Below are 23,882 nucleotides of genomic sequence, written 5' to 3'. Positions count from 1 at the left end.
TGCATCCCAATGAGTCTGAAAGAAAGGAAAGCCAAAATTTTCAGGGCCAGGGCTCAGCAAGAAAACTAGAGTCATGGGAAGTCGTGTCTGAAATTACTCTCTCTTCTGTCCTCAAAATCATCCCAGAGAAAACATAAAAGGAAGAGAAGGCATGGATCAAGGCAAAGAACTTTAAAAAGTAGGTCGCCTTCCCCGAGGCCAATGACCCCACCTCATCCAGCATCTGACGTCGAACACCCTTTGCAACATGAAGACATACCAGTGCTAACTTTGATCAATTCGGCATCAGCAGCGCCAAAGGAACCAACGCCAGCTTCCGATCCAGTTCTGCCTGTAGCGCCATCCCCAAGGCTCCAGTTAATAACTCAGCACCCCAAATTTCCGGCTCCAGGGATCCTTCAAACTTTCGGAATGCTGTGTTCAGTATATTTAATAGAGCCTTGACTCCTCTGCTGCGCCGCTTGGCCCTGTGGGTCCTCTATCCTATAACCTAGGAGGAATGATGACACCGTTTCAGTTGATTCCACTGCCTTGTACCCTTTGCCACAAGTATCTTGGATACATTCTCTTCCGGCTCATGCATTTACAGGACTGGCACAAAGAATAACATCCCCTCCTCTTTTGGCACCCAGTCCAACAACATCAGCCCTGGAATCTACTGCTTCACCGGCACCGCAGTCAATGCAATGAGCGCTGCAGTCCACACATTTGCGGTGCTGATGATAGATTTTTGGTGCCAGACACTCCACTGGCTCCGCATCTTCGGATGCCATGGCTACTCCAATGTTTCCTCCACTTCAGCCTTTCTCATTGTCTGCATAAAGATCTCATTTAGATACAGTGATTATGAGGCCTCATAGGCCAAGAAGAAAAGTGCAAGGACTTCTAGGAAAAAACAATTGTGATAGGTGACTTTGACTCTCAAGATGATCCAGATGATGGGGACAAGGATGAGTATGACCAAACATCCCTAGACCCCACTTATGAGAACCTGAAAGACACAAGTGGCTTAGATACATCTTCAGAATGGGCGCTCCTAACTCCCTTGACAGTCCTTCTCCAGAAGGCACTTCTTACCATTCTGTAGTTAGGAAATCTGCTGAAATGTTGGACTTAAATCTGTCTACAGCAGAACTAAAACCTAATATTTTAATGGAGCCCTTCATTCCTGGTTGCCTTTATCTGAGCCTTTTCTACCATCCAATGAGGAACTCACTGTGCCTGTACTGGAAATTTGGGACAAACCAACTACCTCTACTGCAGTAGATCAGTAGCAGAAATATACAAACCAGCACCACAAGATTCCACATTTCTATCAGCTCACTCTTCTCCCGAAAGCTTAGTGGTTCAGGCCTCATGTTCATCCAAAAATATCCCAGGCTTATGTCCCTCGACCTCATCAGATAGAGAAACTAAAAAGACAAGAGTATATTGCAAAAAAAGTTATCTTAAGAGGTAGCTCAGGACTAAAATCACTCAATGCCATTTGCTTGATAGGCAGAAATGTACATATTCTACTGAATGCTGCCCAAGCGGTCACCACCAACCGCTCAGAAGATCTTACGGGTCACTTTTCAGAGGTAGTTGTAGCTGAATAATTAGCAGCCAAATGTATTATCTAGTGAGGCCTGGACATGGCTTATTCAGTAGACAGGGCTATGGGTTCTTCAGCATCCCTTCGATGGAATTAGAGCTTCTTGCGGGTGGTCCAAACACTACTAATGGACCTAGTATTTGATAACTACTGCCTTTCTGCAGCAAAGTCTCACTCTGCTCTTGAAGGATTCAGGATAGCAAGGCAACAGCTAGATCTTTGAGTTTTCAATCTCAGTTAAGAGACTAGAGACAAAGCAAGGACTTTCCTTTGGGAGCAGACCGCAATACAGCCTGCAGTAGTACAATCCACATTACATGCTGCAAAGGGATCGAGGATGAAAGCAAGCTATTCCTCTTCCGCCTACCCCCCCCCCCCTTTTCCTCAGCTTTCTCCACTTTCCCAGCGATAGCAGGGAAGCAACTCTAGTTCCGTTATACCAGATCATTTTCCTCCTTTTTGAGGACAGGTATTCCACTTTAATAAAAAATGGAAGCCCATCACATCAGACCTTTGGGTCTTATAGATTGTAGAAAGGGGATACGTTCTAACCTTCCAACAACAGCTCCATCCCTTACCTCCCCGAATAGACTATACCACTCAAACACTTGCATATAGTCCAAAAGGAAGTCTATTCCCTTCTACTCAAGGGTGCAGTGGAATTAGTTCCAGAGCAGGAAAAGGGACAGGGATGCTATTCCAAATATTTCCTGATGCACAAAAAGGACAGCTAGTTACGACCGATCCTAGACCTCAGGATTTTGAACTGTTTCCTCAAAAAGAAGTTTGAAATGCTATTTGTAGCTCATGTTATCTTAGCGGTGAATGCTGAAGACTAGAAGGTGTCTCTCGATCTACAAGATGTCTTTTTACCTGATCCTGAGATCAAACAGGAAGTATCTCCTCTTCACTGTAGGATTAGAACACTTATCAGTTCAAAGTCCTACCATTTGGCCTCACTTTTGCACCACTAGTCTTCACAAAGGTGATAGTGGTGGTAGGAGCTCATCTCAGAAGGAAGGGAATTTATATATTTGCTTACCTGGACAACTGGCTAATCAAAGCTAAGACTCCTGATGCTCCCCTTTGCCACTTACAGGAAATAACATATTTTGTACAAGCTCGTCTTTTCCGCTAGCAAAGCAAAGTTTCACCTTGTGCCCTCTCAGTGCATTCTGTTCATAAGGGCAGTATTGGAAACCACATTGAATCTAGCTTTTCCTCCACCTCTGAGGTGTCAAGTTATTCAGGCCTTGATCTACACTTTTATTAATGGAGAGATCATTACAGTTCCGACAGTTTTAAGTCAGTCAGGTCTGCTAGCCTCCTGCATTCTGTGTGTCACACATGCATACTGGCACATGCGGACCCTCAAGTGGTGCCTCCGCAAGCAGTTGTTGCAACATGCAGGGGATCTGCAGGCATGCATCAAGATCTCAAGGGGACACTGCAGCAGATACCCTTCTTGCCATAGGAATATATAGCTTGTAGGTTCTCCAAGAACCTGTGACACCATGGCCATCAGCTGAGCTGCACCGTGCAATGTTTTTTTAATTGTGTACAGAGTATAGGATAGTCCTTTGAGTGAAACATGGGTAAGAGAAAAACTTGTATAGTTCTGAAATGTATTCCAGATACTGAACGTAGGAGCAGTGGTTATTTGTACATCTCTGAATTTGTGGGTACCCATGCTACCATGCGATTCAGAGGGCATTTTGCTAAACATCTTTTTTCTAGCACACTGGCTTGCCTTTGGAAGGTACACATGCAGAAAAATCGAGTTGATGGTAACAAATGTTCTATTATTCTGTTTTCCCACACATCTCTTGGTAAAGATAGTACCTCACTTGTGTAGCTGGTCCTAGTGCCTGCTACATAATACACGCTCAAGCTTGACCTGAAAACATCATATTGTACCCAGCAAAATTAATGTTTTTTTTGTGCAACATGGATTACTGTGGATTTTGGGCCCTAGCTCAGCTGCCACCCTGAAAAAAAAGCTACAATACCAAGAAATTTCTGGAAAACAGATACCTGAGGGTATCCAAGGATGGTGTGACTTGTGTGGTTCTAACAAGTTCTTTTTTTACGCCGATGCCCTTGCAAATGTCAAACTGCGTCCAAAAATGCAGATTTTCCTTACATTTCTGACAGAAAGTTCTCAGATCTGCAGTGAGCCACACATTTCCTACCCCAGTGCTCCCCCTAGTCTCTCGATACATACTGCACCTCACTTGTGTAGGTGGGCCCAGTGCCTGCATGAAGAAAAAGCCTGAATCACACCATGGAGTGATCCAATTTTTCCACCCAACCTTTTCTGCAATGTTGGTGGCTGCAGACTTTAGCCCTAGATCAACCCTCGCCCAGGAAAACATACCAAACCTGCACATTTCTGAACATTTAACACCTAGGTATGTCTAGGGTAGCAAGACCTGTATGGCTCACACCAGGCTTTTTTTGTTACTCAGAAGTCCTTCCAAACTTCGAACTTTGTCTAAAAGCACATATTTTCCTCAATTTCTCTGGTTGAAAGTTCTAGAATCTCTGAGGATCCACAAATTTCCTACCACCCAGCGTTCCCCTAAGTCTCCTGATACCTATGTTACCCTACTTGTGTGGGTGGGCCTATCACACACAAAAGGAAAGGGCCCAGATCGCATTGTGGATGCATCAATTTTCCTGTTAAAAATAATTTCCTGATTTAGAAGTGGGATAAGCTGCCATATTTGTGCCTGAGTTCACAGCCAAACGGGGAAATCTACTGGAAGTGTCACGGTTAGTGTGCTTTGCATGGATCCCACAAGAGTTTCTTAGCCACAATGCCAGGCAAACTTCAAACTTTGCCTTAAAAGCACACATTTTTCTTGCATGTTATGAGGTAAATGTCCAGATTCTATTTCTGTCATGGGCAGTAGACCTGACCACACAAGTGGGGTAGCATTTTTCTTGGAATAAGTGAGGAAATGCGGGTGGTAGGATTGTTGTGGATCCTTGCAGAGGAAGCTTACGTCCTTCTGCTACGACCCCTCAAACACACATCCATTAGGGAGGGATATCATTGTAAAGGGGAGATTCCCCCCATTCCAGTGATACCTCCACCATGCAAGTCAGTTCTCAAGGGGCTAAGATATGCCCAGAGCACTGTTCCAGTGAAAGGAGCCAGTTGACTCATTTCACTTTCAGTGAAATGACATCAGCGCACCATGCACGTTGATGATTATCTTTTCCCTAAAAAAAAAAAAAACAAAGATGCAGGCTGCTGGGGAAACCCAACACCAGCAGCCCAACATAAAACAAAGTATAGAGGAAACCCTGTAGTATGAGTATTTGAGAGACCTTTTCAGCTCTCCCCAGTCAGCGGATGGCCAACCCGTGCACTTCAATGTTATTTGAATGTTCATGCTTTATTTGAAGGTCTGTTGACAAACATTGAAGTGGTGGTCCCTTTGGCAAAGCCTACAGGTTTGCTGTGACATATAGATGTGGTCATCCCTTGACAGAGCCAATAGGCCTGCCTTGTATGTCAATTCTGGCCACCTGTTGACAGTCAATAGGAAATCAAGGTTGAGGTTTTTTTTGTCCTGTGCAAAGTAGTTTAATCTGCTGCCTTTTTGCTTGGCTACTTTTGAGGTCAGAGCTGATTATGCAGAATTCCATCTCAATCTAATTCAATTTCAGTTCACAGAATATTATCCAGTTTTGTCTTTTGAAGAGGCAGTCTTTAATTTTGTTGAAAGTATAATCATAGATAATTGTTGTTTAGATCTGCTCTTCATCTGCATACAGATCGCAGAGAGGCTAAACTGTTGAGGTTTGACAGTAACAAACAAATAAGATAGGGACCACTACTAACCGGATGTGAAAGGCATTCAGAGATAATAATCTGGCAGTATTTAGCTAATAAGATTTCAACCATTAAAAAACCATCGCATCATCTCAAATCACATAAAGATAGAGTGTTGAGTGAAATATTGTGGTTCACGTATTGAAAACAGTAGATAAGTCAAGAAAGAGCAATAATCTAGCTTCACCCATAGTAGTCATTTGGTGGCCTTCGTCCACGTTGTATATCTTAGTGTCTCTAGTGGTATGTTTTAGGCAGAGACCTAACTGCTAGTTTGGTAGATTATTTTGGTAACAGAAGGGAGGTCGAAGATCAAGAGCTAACTGTCATTTTTATCTAAGTCAGCTTTAGGATTGTTTTGTTGAATTTTCTTACTGCGCTGCATCACAATCTACACACAATATAAAGATAAGATGGATACGATCACCTACAACTGGATGAGTTAAGAGGTTTTGCTGTGTTTCTGGGCTGCACACGAACATAAGTTAGTCCAAATTATTCCTGCTGGCCAAATAAGGATGTGCAGACCACCTCAGATCAGAAATCTAGGTCTTCAATAGGATAAAGATAGTATCCGGAATTTAGGAGTCTGGGTAGTGCACCATTACCCCAGGGAGCAAAAATGGCTTAACTTGGGGAAAAAGTGATGGAGGGCCTGTCTAATTCAGTCTATTTCTGAAAAATATTACTGCTGTCCGTGATGGGAAGAATATCTGTAAGACGGTGTTCCTGCTGCACTCTCTGTATGTACTCCAGAATGTTGTGTCTGACCCCTGCTTCTGCATTTGCTCGATGAGATGGTTTGTTATAGTTGATGTGGACGGGTAAACAGAGCCCAATTCAGCTGAGAAAATTAGCAAAAAGGTGGACTGGAGTTTTCCTCTGTTTCTTTATTATGCTGCAGCACAGCTACAGCATGCGGTGCACTGGTTTGATGATCTGGACTGGGAGAAAGCATTATTTGTGGGTTTGTATGGCCCATACACGCTCCCACAGTCCCAGAGATATTTATGAAGGGGAAGAGTATCCCCATGATTTCTCTTAATTGCTCCAACAGGTATCTGAGTTTTGGCATTGATTAGTCTATAAAGTTATTTAAAACCCTCCTTTCATGGAAGACATGCCTCTGTGGTTCCTGAAGCTGTTGTCTAACATGCTAACAGACGTCTTTTGTCAGATATCGGTACTCGTGATGTGAATGGTCAGGCGACCTATATTTAAAGTATATATTTATCTCATTTGCACAGACAGAAAGAAGAGCAATTCGAATGGGACCAAGAAAACAGGATTATTGTTACATAATGCATGAATGGCCTTCTCTGCTCGTGAGTTCTAGACCAGCTTCCCTGACAAACCACAATGCTATATGTGGTAGTAGTGATGGATTAGGGGTGTTGATGAGCACCGCGCTACAGACCTAAGTAGTGCTGATTGTCCAGACAAACTAACCACTGTAGAATAGAAAGCAGCATGTGAGCTGGTTCAGCAGGTGTCCCCCAATGACAAATGTAAATTATTTCAGTTCCGTTTTTAACAAAAGGGGGATGACACCCAAGAAACTGACTCAGATATATCCTGCGAGCCCCACAGCCTGAGGTAAATGCAAGATGACCTCAGTGGACTTCTTACATGCAACATGGTCCTGTCAGCTGGTTGTGGAATTCTGAGGGGAAATGTAATTCAAGCTCTATCGCATATAATGGTGGGTGCACCTGTATGGGACCATATAGGTGTTCCTCTTAAGAATATTGCAGAGACTGGGGGGAACAAGAAATGGAGTAATTAATTATAGCACTAGGGATAGTCTTAGCAAGATGCGGATAGCTGTACATTTGATTGCATTCCGCGCTTCAGAGGTTAGGGATTAGAGAAGATACATGCTGGAATGGGCACTTGCTGATGAACAGACACACGTGAAGGGATGACAGAGTCACGGAATACTTACTAACTTGGGAAGACAAAAAGACAATGGATCTTTCAAATAGTATAACCCCTCCCCCTCAACCATTGCAATTTGTGGGATGGTCACACACACACACACACACACACACACACACCCCAACCCCCCCCCCCACACACACACACACACACACACACACACACACACACACACACACACACACACACCCCCACACCTGTGTTCAGTGTCTTGCTGGCAACCATGCTCAGCCAGGGGTTAGCCTCAGGCCAGGCCCTGTGCTCAAGCCCTGCTAGAGCTCAGCCTTGGCTCTGTACCCAAGAGAGGGGTGAGCACAGGGACTGTGTGTCATTTTAAGTAATTATAAAGAGTATACAATTCCTATGAAAGAAGGGTGACTAGGTTGGAGAGTAACCTCAGCCAACTGATCTGAGGATCTGATCTCGGGAGCAAGAGCCCTCACACACCCAAAAAGATGTTATGCTTCATCATCAGGCAGCTCCTTGTTAGGCTGGCACTGCAGTGCCCAATGGGCCCCACTAGTTGGCTCTTTGCCAGAGTTCTTTTGTGTTTTTGTATTTGTTTTGCCAGTGTAAAGAGCGAGGTGCAGTGTTCTGTGTGGTGATGTGAGAAGACTAGTGTAAGGTGAAAGTTGAAAATAACTAAGGGAAATCCTAATCCTATTTACTGTACAGGAACCCTTGTCATGATTCAAATGCCACTGGCCAGAAGCTGGGACAATGATCCTAACTGGTTCAAAGAGTGATATACAAGGAAATGTCTAAATTTTTTTTGCCTACTCATTGTCAATACTGATCGGGGCAATTTTTCAGGACCAAAATCCTAATCTACTCATGAACGGGGCACCAAAGTGTGAAGGATAGTTGTAATCGCACACCAGCTATGTGTAAACTGGTCTGAAATGTACCTTCAAGTTAGGAGACTGACCTGAAAAACAAAAGTATCATCAAAGAATAGCATTAGCATTTGATAGCTTACTGCACAGTATCTGATGGTATGCTGCACAGTATAATGAGAAGCACACCAGGAAGGGGATCACCCTAATAGTGCTGGTGGGCTACATCAGGGCTACATAACTCAGTTTGTGAAACATAAATAAAAGGACACACCACATAACATATAAAGAACAGGACTACAGTGCACAATCCTGGCCACTCGATGCTCAGTAGAACAAGTGCCTGTATCTGAATGATCATAAGGCTTACCATATTAGGCTAAATGCAATGACCCAACATGAGTGTCAAAGGAAGCGCTCACTGGCATCGTAAATTGATGGAAAAAGAAAACAATCAACAGCAGTTACTCAGTATCCGAGTAAGATTCCCAAGTCTTTACAGGCCCTGCGGATCCCATTCCTCAGTGCCTTAGGTGGGTGCACACCTGTGCCACACATGTCAAAGACAGTTGGAAGCAGCATGGGGTGGAGCCCCAGGTCCAATGCAGCCCAACCAGCTCCCACCTGCACCCTTTCTGGGTGCAGCAAGAGCTGGCTTAGCTCCCTCCTGGCAGGGGCTCGCTTTTATTCTCTGCTCCTGCCGGGCGGGAGCATTCTTTCTTTTCCTACCTGCAAGAGCACAGGCAGGGAAAAAATGTGTTCTCCCCTAGCAGTAGCACATGTATTGCTCCCTGCTTGTGCTCTTGCAGGCAGGGAAACTGTCTTGTGTGGTGGACTTCACTGGGCACAACAGTGGAGCTGGCCCTGTGGTCTTTCAGAGCGGAAGGACGGGGGCTGCCACTCCCTCCTCCTCTTTTAAAATACTGAACCACTGGGATGGGGCCTTACTCCCCCTCTGTAATAATTTTAGGCCAAGGGGATGGGATCCTAGGGGCCTTTGGAGGCTTGGGGAGTGGGGCCCTGTATTCCCACCCCCCCCCCCCTTTCATTTTCGATTGGTCTTGTGGCATGGGGGTCCCAGAACCTCAGGCTGGGCGAGGGGGCCACGTTCCCCGTCACCTTTTGTTATAACATTGGCCCTGAGTGATTGGGTCCCTCTCCCCTAAATATACATATGCTCCAACACCCAACCATGGCTCATTGTTCCCGGCCCATCCCAGTGAGTTTTTTTTTTTTCAAGCCTGCACTTTTATTTATTTTTTATATTTTTTTTTAATAAAAATGGTGCTGCAGATTTGTGGATCTGCTAGAAATTCTCATTAAAAAATATATATATTTTTAAAAAATATTTGTGGTCCCACCAGGCCTTGAAAGGGGCAGGATATCTCTATCCTGCCCCTTATATCTTTCTTTAATGTTTTTCTACAATTTCTCAGACTCTAGACTGACTCCCGAGAGGTGGCTGCCGTCACGTTGTTGTTGATGTAGTGATAGCCAGTCAGATCTCATCTTGAGATCTGTCAGCTTCACAATGTGATATACAAAGTTTTTGAAGCTTAATTACTCAGTAACATCTGAAGATTTTACTAAAGTACCAAAAACAAGATCTAGCTTTCTGACAATTATGAAGTAACTTCATTCATCTGTTTTAGCTGTAGCAGCTGTGTCTAATTTTCCTATGGAAAATTACAGGGGAACCCTTTTTGGATGCCTCTTTTACTCAGCCCCTGCTTGACGGATAACCCCAAAACTTCACAGAAGGAGTTGAGGTGGATGAGTCTTTTGTTTTAGAAAGTTTCGCGAAGATTAGTCAAATGACACCAAAGTTATAAGGAAACAAAAAAAATGCTTTTCCTTTGGAAACCTAGAACAAACTATAATGACCCTGTGGCGACCATGACTGGGTAATATATTTGTGTGTGTGTGTCCGTATATGTATACATATTTATTTATATGTGTTTGTGGGTATGTAATTATGTGTGTGTGTATATAATTAACTGAAACTACCTAAGGTTACAGGCGCGTTCTAATTAGGTTCAGATTTTACACACACAAAACCACAGAAATTTACCAGTTCTAGTTCTCAAGTAACTATAACTTGTGCCCTAAGGTAACTATAACTTGCACCCCGCCTGCAAATGTTGCAGTTATATTATCAATGATGTGATAGAAGATGTCATGAGTGATGCAGTATGGAAGGTAATTTGCAGTGCATGGTATAGTTCTGTCCAGCGGTTCAGGCTGTAGTCGTGTCTAAAATCCCAATTGGAAATTGCACAGTGAAAATGTGTTTTGGGACCCCCCCTTGTTCACAGCCCCCACTTGACGAATCATTCAGACAGCAGCTGAAGTGACTGGCACACTAATTTTAACAAATTCATAAAGATTCATCAAACAGCGCCAAAGTTATTATCAAAATAAAAAGTTTGTTTTATGGAAATTAGGTTCTAACTATAACTACCTACTGGGGATCGCCAGTAGATAATATAGGTAGAACTAGGTATAGTTAGGAGCTAGTTTCTATAGAAAAAGCGTTTTTTAAACTTGCCTATATCTTTGGGGCCTGTTGACAAATCTTCACGAAAGTTTCCCAAAAACTACGACGCCCAGATCAGCTGCTGTCTGGAACATTTCAGGGTGATCCACTGAGCGGGGCCTGAGAAAAAGGGGGAAAGTTTCTTAACATAAATATAACTATGACTGCTGAATTTCTATGGTTTTGTATGTGTAAAATGTCAGTCTAACTATAACATCCCTGTAACCATTCTTTTTTTGTGTGTGTATATATATATGTGTGTGTGTGTATATATTATATATATATATATATATAGAGAGAGAGAGAGAGAGAGAGAGAGAGAGAGAGAGAGAGAGAGAGAGAGAGAGAGAGAGAGAGAGATATGTGTGTGTGGGAATGTGTAATATGGCTGGGGAGTCCACATTGATTAATATTTACTGTACTTCAATAAGCTTGAACTGTCAGGAACTGAAAAAACTGGTTGCTCACTTACCTGGTCTTTGCAGTGTGTAGTGGGGGTCTAGAGCATCAGACTTTACAGGACACGTTCAAAGGTACTTCTAGTTCATTGTTTAAGAACTGGGCAAATTATGCGACTGATGGTCATTTCAGTGCAATTGAATGTACGCCTAATTAGTGTTCATGTATCATCATTATGCTGTGTTTGTATTTCTAGGAAGAGTCACTGGCAAACATCCCTTCCTACTTTTTGTGGGAGTGTGAAGTGACAGTCTTTGAATTTCACCTTTGCTCTTCATCTCTTTGTTAGTTGGTCACGTATGGCTCTAATCGAGCTGAAGCATTGCAAAGAATGGAAGAGGCGCTGGACAGCTACGTCATCCGAGGTAACATGGGTGTTTCAAGGCAACAGTTTAAATACCACTTCTTAGAAATGTAATACAACTGCAGCTTAAATGCAGATTTACAGCGAAAACGGGTACTAATTAAGCTGAGAAAAGTGTTTAAAAACAAGACGGTCATTCCATTTAACTGTGCTGTTGCAGGTGTGTTTTTCTCGAAACATCTAACACATTTTTGGAAGAACTCGGTGATTTAATTACATTGCTTCTTGGACTGAAGCCATCTTCTTAGAAATTCGTTCTCAAATTTTAATATTAGATTTTTTCAGCAAAAATGTGAATTGTGGTATTTTAGTGTTACTGTTGTCTGATACGATGCAGTTGCATCTTTGCTCGTGCTGTGTTAATGTTTTTTTACTTTATTATATAGTTTTTAATATAGGTGGCTGCAGCCACATAAGCAGTGAATACTTAATTATTGCCCGTTATATTGCACTTTTCTACTTTTAAAACATTACAAGGACTAGGTTTTCAATTTGCTTAGTACCAATTATCCAGTTTTTAAATGTTGAGAGATCTTGAAAGGGACATATTGCTTAATCTAATGAAATACATTTCTTGAACCTAAACCCACTTCCTGTGCGTGTACTTAATGTGCACAAATGTGCAATTGAAAGGCTGAACAACGACGAAGATATAAAAAAACAGTGAAAGCTATTTTTGTTGGCTTTTTAGGTTACTCTTTTTATGAACCACTCTTCCTTTAGACTGAGTTCTCATACTTGTTTTGAACTTGGGACTTACAACCGTAAACATTTGCAGCTCAATCGGAGTATCCCCTCACTTTTCTAGGTAGCTTTTAAATTTCTCACTAGAACTTTAAGAACGTCTTTTTCTTTGGAGACCGTATTTTTATGATTGTGTGAGTATGTAGAAAGACGATATGGGCCGTTATGTAGGAACACATTTTCCTACATACACAAAGTGGGTAAAAACCCTTTGATGCATAAGGCCCATGGTGAAGTATTTTGTCTGTTGTTTGCTTCAGTGAACTCTTTAAGGGTGATGGTGCACTCTCATTGTGTTATTGGCTGCAAGGAAGACCGTTTTAGGTCGAAACACTTTGCCTTAATAAACTTTGTTTGAAATACATCCTGGAACGCGAGCTCCTTGTGTCGGGTACCCTGTGACATGCATCATTTGATTTAGAAGCGGCGTCCTGCTTCTGCTGCTCGGCACCGACCACATAGGTGGATCTAACCTGAGCTCGGTAGGTCACAGGCAGCATATTTATATACCGCCACTAGGAGATATATATATATATATATATATATATATATATATATATATATATATATATATATATATATATATATTTATATCTATCTCCTAGCAGCGGTCACCAGTAGGTAGTTACAGTTAGGACCATGTTTCCGTAGAAAAATCTTTTTTTGATGTGCCTATATGTTTGCCGCCGTTTAACAAATCTTCATGACATTTTTTAAAAAAAAGTGTTCCAGTGATTCTTGTTGCACGCAGAATGTTTGAGGGTGATCCGTTTAGTGGGGGCCGAGAAAAGGAGGGGGGTCACAAAAAGTTGTATTTCACATGTTAATTCCCATAGGACCTTTAGACACGACTACAGCTCAAACCACTGTACAGCATTACACAAAATTTGGCAGAAAAACTTTGCTAGATAAACAGACATTTGAGGTGAGCAAATCTAGAGTGTCGCTGGTGTTGCAGGGTGCTCCTTACTAGAGCTGCTCTCCACCTAAACTTGGGAACTACCAAGAGTTCTCTATTCTCTTTTTTTGCATAATTTATGCGGCACTCTAACCCTGAAAGGGATTTGTTTTGACTTATACTGGGTGCTCCCTTGTGTCTGGACAAAGCTAAACCTCTCTGATGAGCTCTAATGAGAGCGAAACACGTGTCAGGGGTTGCTTTTACTCATTCCAGGTTGGCTTGGATGGTATTTTACCTGTCCAAAGCTGTAATACTGTGCCTGGAGTGGTAAATGGCTTTTGTCATTTTACAGCTCGGCAAGGTTGACACTGTGTCAAACCTATGCTTAAAGACTTTGCTGTACAAATGGCAAAAGACTTTGTCACTATCTAGCTCGGCGTGGATAGCACTGTGCTGATCCAATGCTTAAAAACTTTGCTAGATAAACAGACATTTGAGGTGAGCAAATCTAGAGTGTCGCTGGTGTTGCAGGGTGCTCCTTACTAGAGCTGCTCTCCACCTAAACTTGGGAACTACCCAGAGTTCTCTATTCTCTTTTTTTGCATAATTTATGCGGCACTCTAACCCTGAAAGGGATTTGTTTTTACTTATACTGGGTGCTCCCTTGTGTCTGGACAAAGCTAAACCTCTCTGATGAGCTCTAATGAGAGCGAAACACGTGTCAGGGGTTGCTTTTACTCATTCCAGGTTGGCTTGGATGGTATTTTACCAGTCCAAAGCTGTAATACTGTGCCTGGAGTGGTAAATGGCTTTTGTCATTTTACAGCTCGGCAAGGTTGACACTGTGTCAAACCTATGCTTAAAGACTTTGCTGTACAAATGGCAAACGACTTTGTCACTATCTAGCTCGGCGTGGATAGCACTGTGCTGATCCAATGCTTAAAAACTTTGCTAGATAAACAGATTTGAGGTGAGCAAATCTAGAGTGTCGCTGGTGTTGCAGGGTGCTCCTTACTAGAGCTGCTCTCCACCTAAACTTGGGAACTACCCAGAGTTCTCTATTCTCTTTTTTTGCATAATTTATGCGGCACTCTAACCCTGAAAGGGATTTGTTTTGACTTATACTGGGTGCTCCCTTGTGTCTGGACAAAGCTAAACCTCTCTGATGAGCTCTAATGAGAGCGAAACACGTGTCAGGGGTTGCTTTTACTCATTCCAGGTTGGCTTGGATGGTATTTTACCAGTCCAAAGCTGTAATACTGTGCCTGGAGTGGTAAATGGCTTTTGTCATTTTACAGCTCGGCAAGGTTGACACTGTGTCAAACCTATGCTTAAAAACTTTGCTGTACAAATGGCAAAAGACTTTGTCACTATCTAGCTTGGCGTGGATAGCACTGTGCTGATCCAATGCTTAAAAACTTTGCTAGATAAACAGACATTTGAGGTGAGCAAATCTAGAGTGTCGCTGGTGTTGCAGGGTGCTCCTTACTAGAGCTGCTCTCCACCTAAACTTGGGAACTACCCAGAGTTCTCTATTCTCTTTTTTTGCATAATTTATGCGGCACTCTAACCCTGAAAGGGATTTGTTTTGACTTATACTGGGTGCTCCCTTGTGTCTGGACAAAGCTAAACCTCTCTGATGAGCTCTAATGAGAGCGAAACACGTGTCAGGGGTTGCTTTTACTCATTCCAGGTTGGCTTGGATGGTATTTTACCAGTCCAAAGCTGTAATACTGTGCCTGGAGTGGTAAATGGCTTTTGTCATTTTACAGCTCGGCAAGGTTGACACTGTGTCAAACCTATGCTTAAAGACTTTGCTGTACAAATGGCAAAAGACTTTGTCACTATCTAGCTCGGCGTGGATAGCACTGTGCTGATCCAATGCTTAAAAACTTTGCTAGATAAACAGCCATTTGAGGTGAGCAAATCTAGAGTGTCGCTGGTGTTGCAGGGTGCTCCTTACTAGAGCTGCTCTCCACCTAAACTTGGGAACTACCCAGAGTTCTCTACTCTCTTTTTTTGCATAATTTATGCGGCACTCTAACCCTGAAAGGGATTTGTTTTGATATATATTTATCTATATATATATTTATATCTATCTCCTAGCAGCGGTCACCAGTAGGTAGTTACAGTTAGGACCATGTTTCCGTAGAAACATCTTTTTTTGATGTGCCTATATGTTTGCCGCTGTTTAACAAATCTTCATGACATTTAAAAAAAAAAAGTGTTCCAGTGATTCTTGTTGCACGCAGAATGTTTGAGGGTGATCCGTTTAGTGGGGGCCGAGAAAAGGAGGGGGTCACAAAAAGTTGTATTTCACATGTTAATTCCCATAGGACCTTTAGACACGACTACAGCTCAAACCACTGTACAGCATTACACAAAATTTGGCGGAAAGCTACATTATGGTACGCAGATTGTGATTTTGGTTATTTTGTGTAAATCTGTCCAGTAGTTTTTGAGAAATTAAGTGGAAAATACATTTGTATTTCTCTGGCTGTGAAATCTTCGCGATCATCACCATGAATTTGCAAACATGCGCAACAGGAATGCTGTGATTGGCTGATCACAACCTGACTAGAAAGTTGTGGCCACCATTTTGTTATAGGGGAGGGTCCCAGGACTGAAAATAGAAATACGTGGTATTAGGGGTCAGTGTGGAGGTACCCTGACCATAGGGGTGTGATAGAGGGGTATGTGAGGGTCAAATTATGGTTTTAAAATTATTTTTCTTCACCATGCGTGATATTCATGAATATTGGAGAATATTCTTGAATATGTTCTAGGATACTTGAGTTATTCGAGAATATGCAAAAACAATTAAAAAAAAAATCAGACTCATTCATACACTAATTCATTCACTCATACAGACACTCAGATGCTCGTGCCCATTCAGACACCCACTCAGACATTCATGCATCCACTCAGACACCCACTTTGAGACCCACTCAGACACTCACGCACCCACTCACAGAGACAGGCCCTGTGGCCAACCCCCGCTGCACATGGCCGAAGGCCGTGCGGGGTTGGGTGGTTATAAGGGCTTGATTGCCGTGCCTGGCCTGTGGCCAATCCCTGCTGTCCACAGCTAATGGCCACGCACTGCGGTGGTTGGATTAACGTAAAGTAATTAAAATTACTTTGTTAAAAAACGTTCGAAATTCACTGAAAAAACCAAAGGTTACAGGGATGTTATAGTGAGGTTCTGAATTTACTCGTACAAAACCATAGATTTCAGCAGTTATAGTTACTTGAAATAACTCTTAACTTGCGCCCTAAGATAACTTGCGCCTTCGTCATGCACAGCTAATTACTCCACATATTATATCATTGATGACATCTTCTTTGGCATCTTTGATATTATCACTGCAACATTTGCAATAAAATTATTGATAAGAAAACTGTGCATGGCGAGGGCGTGAGTTATAGTTACCTTAGAGCACGAGTTAGTTACTTGAAAGAACTCTAACTGATGATCTTCTATGGTTTTGAAAGAGTTAATTCATTACCGAACTATAACGTCCCTTTGTTTTTTTCAGTGAATGTGTGTATATATATATATATATATATATATATATATATATATATATATATATATATATATATATATATATATATATATATACACACACACACACACACTGTGTAGTTCTATTTAGGGTTTCCAGAGATAGGGATTTCTCAAATTTATAGCCCCTAATGACTTTGTAGCCATTACACAAACTGTTCGACTTTGTACATTGGCGACTGATGGTTTTGCAGAGATTTTTCAGGGAGGTGCAAAGTTGAAAGGGGTTCCTAAAGCATGTAACATAGTCTTTTTGCTGCACACATAGCAGAAAAATGGCAGTATGAATTTTTCCTAAAATTGGCAGAAACGTACAATATAGTATGTAGATGATCCTCTTTTTTGTAACAACCAACTTGGTTTAGTGGATGGTAAGTTATAGGTCAAATAAACCTAGTGATCTGTTGTTTCAAAAGTAGCAGAAACTACTAAAAGTAGCAAGGATGCCCAAACAATAAGCTAGATTGCATTTGTAAAGTTTCAGACATAGTACATGAACAGCTGAAAGGCCCATTTATAGTCAGATGCCAACAGAAATCAATGAACAAATAAATAACAAATAGAATACATTTTAATCAACACAAAAACCATGTTCCTTATGCACTTCTGTGCAACAAAATGGAAAAGAAACTTAGCAGTCAGCTAAATAAGCTACTACTATATGAAGGACATGATAATGGGCATTTAGGAAAAAATAATAATCTCAATTTTTATAAGAACAACAATGATTGGGTTTCCTTCACCTTTGCTTCATATGTAGCACAATACTACTAAAAGTACAAAGGAAGCCCAACAAATAAATTAGATTACACATCTAAAGTTTCAGAATTTCTACATGAACAACTACAAGAAACATTTATGGTCACATTATTATGTGAACCAGTGGACAACAAGTGCATAACAAATACAATAACAAAAAATAAGTAGTATTAAATCTGATTGCCACTCTCTGTAGTTGTACTTAGGTTTCCCAGAGATAGGAAGTTCTCAGATTTTTGCTTCCTAATGATTTTCCACCTATTTGATGAATCACCTAAAACATTCTAGACGTATAGCATTTTCTACATTTTGTGAAGATGTACATTTTTGTGGTGCATTGTTAAAGGAGAGCAAAGATAAAGGTGGAGCCCACATGTGTTTTCCCTGCAATGCATTTCCCATAGACTATTGTATTTGATGTAGTGCGAAAACTTGAAGTTGAATGGATTTACATAAAATTTGGCAGGATTATACATTAAGTTGCGCAGATGCGCAAGGTCACCATGCGTGAACCTGCTTTGATAAATCTGGGAAAACACATGGCAGAGCAATTTGCTATTTTGCATTACTCTGCACACATCTACATTGCTACTAAATTTCACATACATCCGTAGGCAACTCCACTGTATGCCACTACACTGTACACTATTCCAATTTATACTATTACAGTATACTCCACTTCAGTGTACAGCACTCGACTCCACTGTACGACCCCCCAGTATACGCTATTCCACTGTACGGCACTCCACTCTGCCTTTTCACTGTATGAGTCTCCACTCAACGCCGCTCCACACTATTGCAAGTGTGCATCTTCACTGTACACCACTACTCTCTACGCTCCTACACTGTACGTACCTTCAGTCTACGCCACTCAACTGTATGCTTTTCCACTATATGCTTTTACATTCTATGCCAGTCCACTGTACAACACTCCATTCAACTCCACTCTATGCTATTACACTGTACACATCTCCACTCTACACCAGTCCACTCTATCACACTGCATTCCACAACACTCTACGCCACTTCACAGTACCCCACTCTATACCACTGCACTATACGCTAATCCAGTATGCTATTCCACTGTACACCCTTCCACTGTACACCTTTCCACTCTGCTATTCCACTGTATGCATCTCCACTGTACAACACTTCACTGTATGCTATTCCACTGTATGCCACTACAGTGTACACTACCCCTCTTGTGCCACTCCAGTTTATGCCACTCCGCCCTGTTCCATTGAACGCCCATCCACTATATGTCCCTCCACTGTAAGCTATTAATCTATCCCACTCCTCTATATGCCACTGCAGTCTACACCACTCCACTGTATGCTACTTCACTGTGCTATTCCACTCTACGCCACTCCACGCTATTCCATGGTATGCCAAGCCAATCTAGAACACTCCACTGTATACTATTTCAATGTATGCCACTACACCGTACATTGCTCCTCTCTGCCACTCCATTCAATACTGTTACATTGAAAGCCACAACACTTTACGCCACTCCATTTTATGCCACTCCATTTTATGCTACTACACTCTACCCCACTCCAGTTCACACCACTCCAGTCTACAGCCACTCCACACCAATCCACTGCACTGTATACTACTCCACTATGTACTATTCCACTCTACTCCACTCTATTCTACTGTATGCCTCTCCACTATATACTACCACTCTATGCCACTCCATTCTACACTAGCTCATCGGACGCATCTTCTTTCTGTCACTTCATTGTATGCTAATCCACTCTACCCCCACTCCACTGTATGTCACTCCATTCTGTGCCACTCCACTGCACGTTATTCCACTCTACACCACTCCACGCTGCCCCACTCCACACCACTCCACTGTACGCTGTTACACTGTACGCAACTTCAGTCGTTGCCACTCTACTGTATGGTATTCCACTCTACACCACTTCAGTGTATGCCACTGCGCTATACACTATGCCACTTTATGCCACTTCACTCTACAGTATTCCACTGTATGCCACTGCACTCTACGACACGCCAGTGTTTGCTCCTCCACTGTGTGCTACTCAACACCACTCGGGTGTGCTCGCCTGCATTTTATATTACTCCACTCTACAATACTCTACTAGACACTGACACTCTGCTAGACTCTACTACAGTCTATCCCAGTACACTCCACTGTCCAAGTTGTACTCAACTGTATGTCCTGTACACTCTATTGTACAACCCTACTCATTTTCCAACACTGTCCAACACAGCATTCCACTGTACTAGATGAAACGCCACTCCCATTTATAACAGTTTACTAAACTCTACGCTGCACCACTTCAATGTACTCTACAGCACTCTACCCTAATCCACTATACTCCACACCACTCCACTGTACACCTCTCCACTCTATGCCATTCCCACTCTTCTGCACTCAACTGCACAGTATTCCATTCTGTGCCATTCCACTGTATGCTACCTCAGTGTACAGTAATCCACTCTATGCCACTACAGTGTACATCACTACACTCTATGCGGCTCCAATGTACAACACTCTTCCACTCTGTAAAAGTCTACTACACTTTGTGGCACTCTATAACACTCTACTGCACTCACCACTGCCCAGGTCTGTACTCCACTCTATGCCCGTACGCTCCATTGTACAACAGTCTGTTCCACTAAATGAAACATTTTTATACTCTGTGTCACAGCATTCCACTCTGTTGTACAAGAACCCAGAATACTCTAAGATTTACCAATACACTGTTGTACTTTACTCCACTTTATGCCACTCGTCTCTACTCCACTATAAGACTTTACCTCACGCTATGCTGCTGTAAATCAACCCACTCTATGCAGCTCCACTGCTTAACACACTACTATACTCAATGCAACTCCAATGTACAGCATTCTACTACACTGTGTGCCACTCTGCGGCACTTTACCCCAATCTATACCCCTACACTCCACAGTATTATACTGTATAATACTGTACAAAAATCTACTCCACTCTGCCGCTCGAAGATACTCTGGTCTACTATACCACACTGTACGTCACTCTTTGTATGCCACTGCACCCCACTTTACTCCAGTCCACTCAGCCACAGTACTCCACTATACGTTACTCCTTGCCATTGTACTCTATAATACTGTATGCCAATCGACTCTATCACACTGTACTGTACCATACATCACTCCACTCTTCAAGACTGTGTGCCACTCTGTCTGTGGCACTATTCAGTACTGTACAACACTCTACTACACAACACAGTGCTCCTCTTTATGAAACTTTACTTGATTGTGTGCTACTTCACTTCAAGTCACTCCACTATGACGTTTTATTCCACTCTACACTTCCCGATTGTAGTGTACTCCACTGCACTATACTCCACTCTACTACACTTTATCCCACTCTACTCACTGTACCATATTCTGCTCCATGCTGCTCAACTGTCTGACACTCTACTCCACTGTATGCTACTCCACTCTTCAACAATTTACTACACTCTATGCCCATCCACTCATCTTTATTGTACTACACTGTATGACATGCCACTGCACTCCTCTGTACTATACGCCTCTCCAGGATATGACACAGCACTCCAATCTACGACACACTTCTCCACTCTACTCCAAGACACTCCACTTGACAGTGCTCTACTTCACTGTACTCCACTCTAAAACACTACTACACCCTGACAGTCTACGACACCCTACTCTACTGTACGACACACGAGTCTACTGTGCAAATTGCTGCTCCAGCCTACGATAATGGATTCCACTATATGAGACACCATGCTACTACACTACACAACAATTAATTTCATTGTACGCTACACCCCTCTACTCTACTTCACTCCTCAATACTCCACTCTGACAGTAGACTTTGCAACACTGTTCTCCACTGTACTGTACCTCACTTCTCTCGATGACACTGGACTCTTAAGATTTGAAACACATTGAAAACCAAAGGTTTAAGCTTAGTTATAGTTAGGCTTTTTCCTTATACCCTATACAAACCAAACTTTAAATTCAGAACTTCCAAAGTTTGAAGTAGTTTTAGTTAAAACTTTCACTTACTATTTATCCACCATCTTAAAATAATTATAAGTAGCGAACCTCCGCACACACACTTCATCTTGCTAACCAGACAGCACTGACTATAACTTGCCACTATAACTCGGGTATAAGCTGTGCCTTTTCCATGCACTGCTTATACCCTTTTATATTATATCAGTTATACTATTTAAAATAATATTTACACTAATAGTTATGACATCACAAATCATATCTTCTGTGAGAACACAGTGTATGATATAGTGGTGAGTTGTAGTTAACGTAATGTGGCCACCGAGTCGAACACACTGTGTATGGAGGTGTGCAGGTTATTATAATTTGAAAGTGTTGCTGAAGTTATAAATTAAAGTTTATAAGTATAATTTTAGAAATGTAATTATTTGTGTACTTTTACGTTTTGTTTGTAGCTAAAGAATAAAGTTGTATAAATTTAAAGGTGTTTCATAAATTATAAATTTAAGGTATAACTGTAAAAGAAGAATTTCTGATATTTGTGTATTTTAAGTTTGACTTTTATAGGAAAAAGTAAATAAAGTTTTCCTAACTATAACCAAGGTGTAACTTTACTTTTTGCATTGAATTTAATATTTTTTTAAATCGTAGAATTTTCTGGCATTGAGTGGTGTGTTATTGAGTAGAGTGAGGTACAGTAGAGGGGTATGTCGTTAAGTGTACTGTCATATAGTATAATGGAGTGGAGTACAGTGCAATACTGTTCAGTGAAATAGCATACAATGGAATAAAGTGGCCCAGAGTGGAGTGTTGTGCAGTGTGGTGCAGTGGAGCGGCGTAGAGCGGAGCGACATAGAGTGAAATGGTCTAGAGTGGAATAGAGTAGAGTGAAGTGGTGTAGAGTGGCTTTCAGTAGAAAAGCGAACAGTGGAGTGTGGTAGAGTGTACAGTGACGTAGCATACAATCGAGTAAAGTGGAGCACTATACAGGGGAGTGAGGTACAGTGTACTAGCATACAGTACATTAGCATATAGTGGAGTGGGGTAAGGTGGAATAGCTTATAGTGGAGTGTTGTGCAATATAGTGTTATACAGTGTTGTGGCGCGGATAGGCCTAGAGTGGAATAGCATAGAGTGGTGGAGTTACATACAGTAAAATAGTGTAGAGTGGAATAGCGTTGAGGGGACTACCGTGGAGTGGGGTAGAGTAGAATGCAGTAGCATACAATGGATTACCATCTATTAGAGAGGCCTACTATCCAGTCCTTAACAGTGGATTGGCATAAAGGGAAATAGTGTAGAGTGGATTGGTGTACAGTATATTGGTGTACGGTCCAGTGGCATTAAATGGAATCTTTGTAGAGTTGACTGTGATGTGTAAAGTGAGGTACTTGGTTGTGGCATACAATAGAGTGAAGTAGCATACACAGCAGTTGCATACAGTGGAATAGTGTACACCGAAGTGCGTAGAGAGGAGTAGTGTAGATGGTGTATAGTGAAGTGACACAGTATGTAGTGTTGTACAGTGGAATAGGGTACAGTGTAATACAATAAAGTTGAGTAGCATAGAATGGAGTGATCTACAGTGTAATGGCGTACAGTAGAATAGCGTACAGTGAAGTGGCATACAGTGGCGTAGACTGCAGTGGCATGGAGTGGGTAGAGTAGTATGGCATTGAGTGACATTCAATGGAGTGGTGTACAGTGGAATGGCATATACTACACTGGCATAGAAGAATAGTTTAACATTTAGTGGAGTGTACAGTGGAGTTGAGTACTGTAGAGTGGAATGTATTTGCATATAATGTAGTAGCATGCAGTAGTGGTGTAAACTGCAGTATCGTACAGTTGAGCAGCATACAGTGGAATGATGTACATTGCAGTGGTGTAGAGCACAGTGGTATACACTGGAGTGGCATACAATGGAATAGCTGACACTGAAGTGCGGTAGAGTGGAATAGCGTAGAGTGGCGTACATTGGAGTGAGGTACAGTGTAGTAGCATACACTGGAGTAGCATAGACTGGTGTAGCGTACAGTGCAGTGGTGTGGGGTGTTCTTGAGTGGACTACCGTAGAGTGGAGTACATTTTAGCGGGTTAGTGGTATAGAGTGGCATAACGCTGACTGTTAATGGTGTACAGTGTAGCTACATAGATTGGAGTGGCTTGTAGTGGAAAAGCATACAGTGGAGTGGCGAAGAATGGATTGTTGTACAGTGGATTGTTGTAGAGTGGGTTGGCGTAGGATGGACTGGCATACAGTGGAATAGTGTCTATTAGAGTGGTGTACAGTGGAGTGGCATAGACTGGAGTAGCATAGAGTGTCATACAGTGGAGTTG

General features: G+C 42.0%; 1 protein-coding gene across 2 annotated transcripts in view; it reads left to right on the top strand.

Annotated features, from left to right (window-relative positions):
• PCCA (propionyl-CoA carboxylase subunit alpha) overlaps positions 1-23,882 on the top strand; it is a 2,021,650-nt gene that overhangs the window by 1,015,478 nt on the left and 982,290 nt on the right. For both annotated transcript variants that reach the window (XM_069205070.1, XM_069205071.1), the window contains exon 16: positions 11,497-11,572. In XM_069205070.1, the coding sequence (XP_069061171.1) occupies positions 11,497-11,572 (76 nt within the window). The remainder of the gene's footprint in view (positions 1-11,496; positions 11,573-23,882) is intronic.

This window comes from Pleurodeles waltl, chromosome 8 (assembly GCF_031143425.1).
Source record: "Pleurodeles waltl isolate 20211129_DDA chromosome 8, aPleWal1.hap1.20221129, whole genome shotgun sequence".
Classification (NCBI taxonomy): Eukaryota; Metazoa; Chordata; class Amphibia; order Caudata; family Salamandridae; genus Pleurodeles; species Pleurodeles waltl.
The sequence above is the reverse complement of the archived record's forward strand: the minus strand, read 5'-3'. Positions and strand labels throughout refer to the sequence as shown.